Source organism: Stegostoma tigrinum, chromosome 32 (assembly GCF_030684315.1).
Source record: "Stegostoma tigrinum isolate sSteTig4 chromosome 32, sSteTig4.hap1, whole genome shotgun sequence".
NCBI classification, from domain to species: domain Eukaryota; kingdom Metazoa; phylum Chordata; class Chondrichthyes; order Orectolobiformes; family Stegostomatidae; genus Stegostoma; species Stegostoma tigrinum.
The window spans coordinates 29,074,730-29,087,036 of NC_081385.1; the positions used below are offsets into that span (position 1 = coordinate 29,074,730).

The 12,307-nt window shown below is 39.7% G+C and overlaps 1 protein-coding gene across 2 annotated transcripts in view; it reads right to left on the reverse strand.

The window, feature by feature from the left end:
- Window positions 1-1,872: 1,872 nt before the first annotated feature.
- The window catches only part of LOC125467012 (endothelial cell-selective adhesion molecule-like), a 148,887-nt gene continuing 138,452 nt past the window's right edge, over window positions 1,873-12,307 (reverse strand). For both annotated transcript variants that reach the window (XM_048562314.2, XM_048562313.2), the window contains one exon: window positions 1,873-10,206. In XM_048562314.2, coding sequence (XP_048418271.2) covers window positions 9,765-10,206 — 442 coding nt within the window. In that variant the 3' untranslated portion in view covers window positions 1,873-9,764. The remainder of the gene's footprint in view (window positions 10,207-12,307) is intronic.

Sequence of the window (12,307 nt, forward strand, 5' to 3'; positions counted from 1 at the left end):
TGTAGGGATTATATGATCTACAGATCACTGTTACCACTTCATTCCTAAATTAACCAGAACCTAGTTTCTGTGATTTAGCAATATCTACAGGGTTTGACTGATTCCCTGTTAGATGTTTGTTTTTTTTTTATACGTTCATTTCTGTTTGGTTCAGGCAATGTCCCTAACACTAATAATTGTTTCCCAAGGCCATAGCTCTGGTCGCAGAGATACTTATGGATTTGGTGGGTGAAATCACTGTCACAGATCCTTTGGGGTCTGGTAGGTTTGAATTGATCCCTGACTCTCTCAAATGCCTGTAAATGTTTCAAATGTCACATTAATGGAACAGAACACTACAAACAAACACAATACTAAATGTGTCATGTTTCCTACGTCCAAATATCCTCATTGCTTTCGGTGTAATCAACTTACCAATTTTATTCATTATTTACGGGATAGAAGAGGCAATAGCTCATTTAAATATCAGTTGTATGCATGTTTCAACATGTGACTCTTGCCAGTGATAATGAAGGCAATTGTAATTTGCTGGAAAACTGATGGAGTCAGATATATGCAACTCGACTTGGTGAGATAGGCTGAGACAATGCCCAATAAGTTAAACACTCACCACTCAATATTAGAAAGTGAAATTTAGTAAACTTGGCCATTGGTAGATAGGCACCTGACAAAGTGACCATGAAAATCTTTAACTCGCTCATATTTCTCAGGCAGGCTTTCTATCCCCAACCTGGCCTGGTCTAATTGTGAGTCCATTGCCTCACTATGTGGTTAATTCTTAATGCCTTCAGATTAGGTGAGGACATTATCGTTCAAGCACAAATAAGTTATAAACAAATTAATTGCCTAACCCAAAGATAACTGGATAGGTGAACGTGTTACAGTGTTCTGATCGTTACCTGTGGTGGATGAAAGATATAACCATTAACAGTAGCAACCCATCATTTTCCAGCTTACTGATTTGTTGGAAAACTACCGAGTAAAACACTGTCACCACCCTGTCGCGGTGTGTAAAGGCCTATAATTATATTTTCAGTGGAGATTCTCAGAACAAAAATAGTAATTAGTGTCTTTGGTTTCACTTTTTTTTCAGTAAACAGCTAGGTCTCAAAGTGGAGCTTCCTCTCTTGTTAATGACAACATGGCAAACTGAAGTTTCTGTGATTAAGGATTTTAGCTTTGAATATCTCTGGAAGGTACACATCTCTGATGGAGAAGCCCTGCTGTCCATCCAGACTTCATAAACTGCTCCCTTTAATGCTTGCCTTTGTTTTGAGATATCATTTAGTCTGTACAAATGGGACAGCACAGTGGCTCAGTGGCTAGCACTGCTACCTCATAACGACAAGGACCCAAGTCTAATTCTAGCCTTGGGTGACTGTGTGGGTTTCCTCCAGATTCTCCAGTTTCTTCCCACAGTCCAAAGATGTCCAGGTCGGGAGGACTGGCCATGCTAAAGTGTTATGCAGGCTAAGTGAGTTAGCCATGGCAAATGCCATATGGGAGTTGGGGTTGGTGTGTCTGCGTAGGATGTCCTATGGAAGGTTGGTATAGACTCAATGGGCTGAATGGCCTACTTCCATATGGTAGGGAATCTATGAAATGGCCTGGCTTTGTAGTAACTTCATTGGGCCAACATTGGTTATCTTCATTAGGAAGTACATTGCGTGGGAGGGGATACTGGGCTGTCAGAATAAAAATGCAGGTTACAGCTCATAAAATAGATAGTTCAACTGTTCACCCAACAAGAGAAGGTTGTTGGGAAATTCAAGCAACAACAATCAGATAACGTATTAGTTCAATGAGTATAATACAGAACTGAACAAATAATTGAAGTCATACATAGGAATCCAATAAACTTTATTTTTTTAAAAACATTCTCATCCATTTCAACAGACACATGCAGGAATAGTGAATTAACACAAGATCTAGAACCTTCCAAGTTCAAATGGGGTGTGTTCAGTCATACATAACTTTTCCATTAAGTACAAATATCAATAAACAATCATGTACAAAAAAAAGATAAAAATAGGCATAACATTTGTCAAATTCACTGTACAATGCAATACATAAAATCCGTCCTTATCATATGTAACAAAGTCCAACATGAAGCTGTATAAACACAGTGTAACAATGATTAAACATGGCTGTAAGAACAACTTCTCTTAAGTAACACTGTTGCAAACATTCCACACTTCTCACACACACATTCCATTTTAGACACACTACCCAAACAATCTTCACGGCATTCACTGCTGCACTTAGCTCTCTCTCTTGCAGTTGGTGGGGCAAAATCGGAAGCAGGAGGAACCATTACAGAGGGTGGGGGGATTTTTTATTGACTCTTGAGATGTGGGTGTGTCTGGCTGAACCAGCATTTATTGGCCATCCCTAGTTGCCCTCATGAAGGTGGTGGTGAGCTGCCTTCTTGAACCGCTAGGCTCAATTTGCCATTGGCAGACCCCCAGTAACACTATGGCTTTGTTGTAGGGACACTAAAAATACAATGACATATTTCCAAGTCAGTACAGTGAGTGGCTTTGAGGTGAATTTGTGGGTGATGGTGTTTCAGTGTATCTGCTGACCTTGTCATCTTATTGAAAACAGTTGAATGTTGGTAAGTTGTTGTCAAAGAAGTCTTGGTGAATTACTACAGTGCATCTTGTAGATGGGACACACTGCTGTTATCAAGTGTCAGTGGTAGAAGGAGTGAATGTTGAAGGTGGTGGATAAGGTTGCAGGTCAAGGAGGCTGTTTTACCCTGGATGGTGTTGAACATTTTGACAATTAGAGCCACAATAATCCAGGCAAGTGCAGAATATTCCACATTACTTCTGAATTGTGCTTTATGGTTGGTACAAAAACTTTGGGGGAGTTAGGAAGAGTGTTAGTCACTACAAAATTCCTAGCCTCTTTTAGCCAGAGTGTTGATATAGTTGGTCCATTTCAATTTTTGGTCAATGCATGAGTCACAAAAAGTTGACAATGAGGATGTTCTTGGCAGTTGTTACTTGCCAATCATCAGTCAAAGCCTTAATATTGTCCTGGTCTTGCTGAATGTAAGCCCAGAGTGTTTTATTCCCTGAGGAGTCAAAAATGGTATAGACCACTGTGCAATGATCAGTCAATATTCTCTGACTTTATACCTGATCGGGTCAGCTTGACAATCTTTAGCTGTCCTTGTGGTTTGTACACTGTGACAGGTGAGATTCCAATTCAGTAAATGGACTCTCCAAATGCAAACCAATATGCTCTTGGGCTAACCCAGTTTGGTCTAAAGTGTAGCATTTCCTAAACAGATATTAACACCATTAGTCACTTTCACAGCCAAAGCTAAAACACTTCTGATTTTGCAGTGTTGGATTCCAGAGGTTTATTCCAAATTCACACTTTGACAGCAACTTCCAAACCCATGACCTCTGTCAGTTTGAAGGTCAAAGCAGATGTATGAGGACGCCATCATCTGTAAGTTCCCCTCCAAGCCATATACCATCTTGACTTGGAACTACATCACCATTCCTTTAACAAAATCTTCAAACATCCTTCCTAACAGCAATGCAGATGTATGCACACAGCATGGACTGCAACAGTTCAAGAAGACAGCTCATTACTACCTTTCCAGATACAATTAAGGATGAGCAACACATTCCTGTTTATCCAGCAATGCCCAAATCCCATGAAAGAATATTATGGAAACATTGTTCGATCTCTTTTGGTTCAATTGTTCCATCAGTCTTAAGTGGCCTGAACAGTCACCTTTATCATTTTTACTGACTCCCAAAAAAGTGAAACACAATATTTGCAGAAATGATCTATTTCCAATGCCTTCTGAGTACAATAGATCCACTCGTCATAGAACTACAGAGACTAAAAACACATGATCAACACAAAAGATAAAATGTAAAAGTGGCAGCCCTCTTACTGGTTCATTTCTTGAGCCAACCTGCTGGTTTAAAATTTAAATAAATCCTGGAAGTTAAGTGTCAATCATCTCAAGCTGGTACGTTCTCCATGTTAATGCCACTACCAATCACTGTTTACTTGTTCAGGCAGTTAGCACTTTCACCTCATACAGACTAAAAATAAGTTTTCCCCTTAAATTGATTTTCTTACAAATTGTCCTGATGAATGTGAAACAAAAAGTCCTCTACTTTGGGGAAACCAAGCGCAGGCTTGGGGACCGCTTTGCAGGATACCTCCGCTCGGTTTGCAATAAACAACTGCACCTCCCAGTTGCGAACCATTTCAACTGCCCCTACCATTCCTTAGACAACATCTCCATCCTGGGCCTCCTGCAGTGCCACAATGATGCCACCCGAAGGTTGCAGGAACAGCAACTCATATTCCGCTTGGGAACCCTGCAGCCCCATGGTATCAATGTGGACTTCACAAGCTTCAAAATCTCCCCTCCCCCCACTACATCCCAAAACCAGCCCAGCTTGACCCCGCCTCCCTAGCCTGTTCTTCCTCTTACCTATCCCCTCCTCCCACCTCAAGCTGCACCCCCATTTCCTACCTACCAACCTCATCCTGCCTCCTTGACCTGTCCATCCTCCCCGGACTGACCTATCCCCTCCCTACCTCTCCACCTACACTCACCTCTACTAGCTCCATCCCCACCCTTTGACCTATCTCCTCCCCACCTATCTTCTCCTCTATCCACCTTCGATCCGCCTCCCCCTGTCTCCCTATTTATATCAGAACCCTCTCCCCCTCCCCCATTTCTGATGAAGGGTCTAGGCCCGAAACGTCAGCTTTCCTCCTCCTAAGATGCTGCTTGGCCTGCTGTGTTCATCCGGCTCCACACCTTGTTATCTAGATAATATGCGTCATTTTTTTCAAAAATACTCATTAGCTAAAATTGAAAATAGCAGAACATTGTGGGAGCCCAAATCTTCGGGCTATCCTAACATCTTGTTTATTCTATTGGATCTAAAATGTATCACAAGCAAAGTAATTAGCAGTTTGGAAAACACATCTTTTAATTCAGAAAGCAACATCATTATAGGGTGAGTTTAAAAGATTTTGAACATCCTTCTTCAAAGAAATTTGATATTCAAACTTCTCATGTCATCTTGCAATTTATAATTAAATGCTCCATTTCCAGAAACTGGTTTACCAATGACATTTCACATAATGATACAACTTGGCTCACAAGCTACTTAAGAATTCCTTCACATCAGTATTTGTTGACAAATCCAAAAGCACTTAAGTGCTCCAACTGCAAAAGCAGCTAATATGACTGGTCCATAAACATTAGCTTCCAACTAGTTTCTAACCCATAATGTCTTGTTTTTGTTCATAAGTACAATGTGAAAATTTAACAACAATGGGATAGATTCTATCCTATCACCACCAAGAAAGACTTGCATTTATATCTCATCTTTGATGACCTCAGGGTGTCTTAAAGCACCTTATAGTGAGTAGAAGCCGTTTGAAATTTAGTTACTGTTGTAATGCATGATACGTGGCAGTCAGCTTGTATATAACACACTCTGACAAAACAGAGATGAGACAATGACCATATCATCTGTTTGGTGATGAGCAATAAATGTTGACTAGAACTCTCCCAATATTCTTTGCAATACTGACTGTGGGATCATTTACATCCAACTAAGAGGGCAGAATGGAGCTTGACATAACAATCTTCCATCATCAGGTTAACGGCCTATTAAACCCCCTTTCCATTAACTTCAATGTTTTCCATCAGCAAATGAAAAGCAAAATCTATGCCAAAGTGAGCATAGTTGTTTAAATTTTATTCTCTGCTATATTGTGAGGTAGTTCAGGAATAGACCAATAAATTCTCCCTTGATGAAATTATAAGATTAATTTTGATGCAGGCCAAAAGGTATCATACTGAAGACAATTAAGATCATAAAGACAAAACAGTAAAACAGAATTATGAAATGTTCTTGTAATATAAATACAATTCTCAGACATTCAAGCATGAGCTTTTTAAACTGCTGTTCAGCTTGGGCACAAATGTTTATTGATGTTCAGAACAAGATGCATGTCAGAAGTTTCATAATAGCAATTGAAATGGAAATGCTCTTTGTGCTAGTAGATAAAGCATAGTGGTGCACCAACTGGTCTTGTTAAAATTAAGGTCTTCCCTCCTAGGTGTCTTCCTAAATGAAGGGCAGAATAATCAGTGTTGTTTCCAAGAGGCTATGCTCCTCTTGATAACGGCGAATGCTACTTTGGCATCGCATCTTTGATAGGATGCAGGGTTTGTATCTGTGGACCACAGCTGCTTCATTTTCATGATCAATTCTGACTGGGAAGTAGCCATAATAGTCCGTAAACACTATCCTACACCTCAAATCCTATACTGATGGGTCACTTACAGCCGTTCATTCAGAAATAGCCCTACTGCTAAAATATCAAAATCCTCCAGGAATCTTCTCTAGTTACCCATTAACCTGTCAGAAGCTGGTTGGGGATTGAAAGCTAAAAGAGTTACATAAGAGTTTTGGGACATTTTTCGAATATGTAAATTTAAAGAATCCAATTATTCAATGGGTTAAAACCCAAATGTCTGCATAGATAACTCCAGCCTAAAAAGAGAGACAGTGTGTTGGCCAACTAAATTGTTATAAGGTTTTGATGGCTTAATTAATTTCCTATCAGATATGCCCTTTCCTAGAATCTGTCAAAATAGATTGTCCATTTCAAAGAAAGAAAAGAACAGGAAGCACCAGCGCCATTTGTACAAGGCCTTTTTTTGGAATCTTTGCTGCAGATTCTGTAAGAATTTCATTACGAAACAAGTGACCAACAGCAAGAACACAGTTATTAGGGCAAATGGTTAGGGTTAAAGCTGAACCGTTAAGCAACAGTCAAACACTCTGGTAGAAGGATAGGGCTTATGTTCTGAAAGGAGGAAATTAAAGGGATTGACGAGCTATCTTGTATTCTCACATTCCATTGGTGTCTCTTTTCTATGAGAATATTGTCACAAGGATATACAATTTGGACAACATAGTTCTGAAGTTCATCGTTGAATTAGTACTGGGGACTTACACAGTCTGAAATGGTGTTACAAAAAGGAACCAAAAAGCACTGACTTAAAATGGCTACAGGCTTCAGCTGACCACAAGCGGGTCAAGTTACAACGTGAATTAAACAGACAGCTAATTTGAAATTAACATTTTATCCGAAGGCAATGCAACACCAGTAAATTCATCCCCGTGAGAAGAGTGAAAAGATCTTCATTTCCTATTTTGAATGACACCTTTGAGTATGTTCACATATAAAGAGATAAAAGCATCACCTGCAATTATCTAGCTTGGAGACAATGAACTCAGGCATTGAAATATTCACACAAGCTGATATTTCAAGCTGCTGCTGTTGGCATAGGTATATATAAAATTAAGGATGCAGAACTGAAAGGCTGTGGAACTTTCTCTCTCTCTGTATCTTAAAAAGAAAAATGCTCAGTGACAATGCATGTTTAAAAAAAACATAAGAACATTGAGAAGTCAAAGAATAGCTGCAAATTTTCTACTGGTCATGGCCTAAAACAACAACTAAACAATCACTTCCTCAGGTTAAAATCTTAAACATGAAGGGCATCCAAAAGGCTCCAAACTGTATATTCACATATTTGGTGTGTTCGTGGGGTGGCATGTGTGTGTTCTGGTTTGCGTATATAAGGATGTTTGCGTGTGTATGGAGAGTGTTTGTGTGTATGTCACTGCACAAGTGAGGGACGAAGTGACAGCACATATGTTTGACATCGTGCCTTTATTATTTTGCTCAAGATTGACAGGAAATAAACTTGTTTTGCATTAAACTCAAGGAAACTTTGTAATTTTTTTCATTACTGCTGCAGAAATTAGTTAAACACATTTCAATTGAATAGAGGTACAGTCTCATGCTTAAAAGAATATAAACATCTTTCAGCAAGGATGTTTGAAAGAGGGGAGCTACCCTCAGCTAGTCATAACATTACTGTATATTTGTGGTATTACAGGCAGGAACAAGCACTCACAATATACAAATAATCATCTCCATTAACAATCTTCTAATAATGTATTTGTGAGTCACCCCTGCACTGGTTTCATTCTGCCTGTTTATTCTTACTATATACTAGCATCAGATTGAGTGTGTTGACTGAGTGTTTTAACTCAATGTTGTCTACAACTTCAGTAAATTTTATAGTTAACAATTCCATTTTGCCAATGCTGCAATATTGTATCCACTCCCATCCATTTTCAGTTTCTTCTGTATCTTCCTTTTGGGGCATTCCTGATGGAGCTTAACCAATTCCTTCCGTTTATCTGAGATAACATGGTGTGGTGCTGGATGAACACAGTAGGCCAAGCAGCATGAGAGGAGCAGGAAAGTTTGACATTTCAGGTCAGGAGCCTTCTTCAGAAAAATCTTTTATCTCAACAACCTTTCTTTTATCACTTCATTTCCTTCCATGCAGTGACAGGAAATATGCCGCAATAATGACTACCATAAGACCTCATATAAAGATTTATGCAGATGAAGGGAAAAAAAGAAGGGAGAAGAAATGTTGTCATCAATATGCAAAATGACTGCAGACAGAAAATTTTGGAATCAAGTCATTTAGAAACCAAGGAAAGATAAAAGTAGGATCTACCAGTTGTCTTGCAACAAGTTCCACCAACGCACATTTGTTTCTGCTTGGAGCTACAATAATTTAGGAACACTGTTTACAATAGATTGATGGAGAACTATCAAACAAAGGAATGGTAAGAGGTCATTCAGCCCATCAATTGTGCTCTGCCCTTCAATTAGATCATGGCTAATCTGTGCCTCAACTCCAGTTTGTCATTTTAGCTTCTTAACCCTTGATACCCTCATCTAAGAGAAGCCTATTGACCTAAGTCTTGAAAGTTCCACACCAGAGCCTTTTGGGGAATTGAGCAGCAGATTTTTCATTAGCCTTGGTGAAAAAACAGCTTTCTCATTTTGTCACTGAATATCTTGGCTGAAATGCTAAGATTTCATCCCTTGGTTTTTGATTCTCCCATCAAAAGAAATAGTTTCTCTCTATATGTATCACAAAATCAGTCAATAACAACCTTTGATCTTCTACATTCATGGAAATACAAACCAAAGGAGGGGTCATCTCCCAGGTTAATTACTTGCACTATCCAAAAGCAGAACACGCATTAGCAAGGGATGTGAGAAGCTGATCGCCTGGATTTGTTTCATTGATGACTGTTGAATGAACCAGGGGAACATAATCATGAGGAGCAAAAGAAAGTGAACTAGATGAGAAGGTATATTGTCTATTCTTGTAACACAAACCAGAAGTCACATATCTACTGGACAAAACTAGTCTGCATCCACTTCATTGAGGAACAATGAGTGCAACAAGCTTGGATGGGCAGAGCTAAAACCGAAGATTTATGTTCTTCATTACAAATTACATTTTGACAGAGATTACAAGCTGAGTTGTGATAAACTGGAATTAGTTGGAACTGCTCCTCTAAAAATATTTTGTGTCAAGCAAGTGTATTGTTTGAGTTACAACTGAGATATCAGGAAAGAACTGGCCGTCTGCTCACCCATTCAATGTTTGGGCTAGATTTCTTATTTCAGGTTCCCTCAAGTTTCTAGCTGAACAATGGTCAAAACTGATGACGGGACTTCAGAATATTATTCACACCCAATGCTACATTTGTAATATTTCAGCATAAAATTTCTCTCATCTGAAGCCCTACTCTTTAGTCATCAATGTTATCGCAGGATTTCTGTATGTCCCAGTGATTAAAGATTTGCTCCTACACCAGTGATCCTGCTTGGTTCTGAGCTGGCACCATGACTGGCACAGCCCCCATTCTAGTAAGGTTTGATGACGACATTGAGGATACTGCAGGTACCTGCCTAGGGGCCTGTGTCTGGACTCCATTCTGCCACGCAGTGGAGGGGCTGGAGTAGTGAGTGTTGATGAATGATGCATAAGGCGGTGCTGACTTCCCAGGTGAGCTTCTTATTGAGACATTATCCGCCGATCTTTGGGAATTTTTTGGGCGTTTGTAACTTCCAGTGCCGTTGACACCCATTGCAGTGATGGTCGAAGCAGTATCTGATGGTGCTTTAGTAGGATACGGTTTGTAAACATGCATGGTGCTATTCACTGATGACAGTGTACCATTTTTGGAGATGATATCAGAACTCCCGGACATAGCCCATGTATTTCGTGTTGGTGCTTGTGCATCCACCCTGTGAACAAAGAAAGCTTTTATTTTATGATTGTAACAAAAGAAAATATATAATCAGAGGAAATGTTTATTACAGTACAGGACAACATTCCATAAGTACAACGTTCACCTCCATTCATTTCTTATCATCAAGACTGTATAGCACAGTATATTTAGTGTATGCCCCCTGGATCTCCTGGCCTTCTGCTTTACTTCTGCCCATCGTTAAATGGCAAAGGCTTTCCAAAGAGAGGCGACCTTATAGAGGTTTATAAAATCATGAAGGGCATGGATAGGGTGAATAGTCAAGGTCTTTTTCCCAGGGCAGGGGAGTCCAAAACTAGAGGGCACAATGTTTAAAGGGAGAGTGAAAAGATTTAAAAGGGGCTTTTGGGTGACTTTTTCACTCAGAGGGTGTATAGAACGAGCTGCCAGTGGAAAGTGATGGAAGCTGCTATAATGGCAACATTTAAAAGACATCTGGATGGGTGTAAGAACAGGAAGGGTTGAGAGAGAAATGGGCCAAATACTGGAAAATGGGACTAGATTAATGTAGAACATCTGGGCAGCATGAATGAATTGGACAGAAGGTTTTGTTGTTGTTCCGTAGATCTCTATGATTGATCATCCTTTGTAAAATATCAGTGTGGAACATTGGGTGCAGGCATTATCTAGGCAATGTTCCCATATTTGATCATTCCATTCCCCCGAAACTACAACAATGCTTGGTATAGAAATAGTAATGTCGTACTGTTACAGATGAAGGCAGTCTTCTGCTATTCAGATGAAGTACATTGCTTTAAAGCAAAGTGCAGAACGTACTTCAAATCCAATTTGTCTATTTGTCCTGGAATCCCTTCAAACTGGTAGTAATTGCCTGAATTTGGAATATGTTACACTGCTTAGTCTTTAGCTTTTACAGACAGACACACACACACACACACACACACACACACACACACACACACACACACACAAAGTCCTTGAAAAAAAATCAATCAAGCATTATATTTGGGTGGGACATTGCACTGAGTAGAGAAGCAGTGGAATGTTGGTTCCATGCTATTTCAGTTGTTCCCTAAAAGTTAGGAAGATGTGAGAGAGGATTCAGAGGGAGCTGGTGTGGCACAATGGTAGTGTCCCTAGTTTTGAGCCAGGAGACCTGGGATTCAAGGCCCACCTGCTCCAGGGGAGTGCAATAACATCTTTGAACAAGTTGATTACAAAACATTTGGGAGAGGAATGAGTGACAAGAAACATTTAACAAGTTCCTAAATCACTCATACATGTTTTATTTGGGAGAAGAGTGAGTGACAAGAAACATTTAACAAGTTCCTAAATCACTCATACATGTTTTATTTGATGACTTAAGACCTCTAGTGGTAGACCATGAGATGTATGTCATACAACCATGTAGATTATGAGCAGCAGAAGGCCATTCAGTCCCTCAAGCTTGCTCTGCCCTTCTCATGGCTGATCTGATCCAAACCACAACTCCATATTCCAATCAACCCTAGAAACTTGTAAATCCTAATCTTTTCGTTCAGTCTTCTATACAGCAACATGAACAAAGGGAAGGATAGGAGGATCTCATGGGTCTATTTCTATTACTTCTGCTTCTGAATAGTAGTTCTCCTATTCCAGAAAATGCAAAATGTAGGAAGATTTCATTTGATGTATCTACATATTCAATATAAAGGCAGCTGCGAATTCTGTGTATTTCCTGTCTTCCGAAGATTTACAGACATGGATTCTGAAGACTCATGCAAGCAGTTGAAAAATGATTTAAGAATAGTTTGTCAAATGACTCTGGTATAATAGATGAGTCAGAATACAAATTTAACCAACAAAACCTATACCTCAATCATATAGCTTTTATTCAGATCAGCTTGTGACTAACTCTGACAGTTGGGCATAATGAAATGTTCTGCCATCCAGCTGAAAACAGTACCATTTCCTTCAACCGCAGATACTAACCTTGGGTGGGTGTCAGTCAAACTGATTCACCCAAAACAAAGCGAGAGTCAGTGGCTTCCCATTGACAGGGGTTCTAACACAGTAAGCATCCTGGTAGAGGATGTTTCTAGTGTCTGGGAAGTGGGCATTGAGGCACTGTCAGTGGG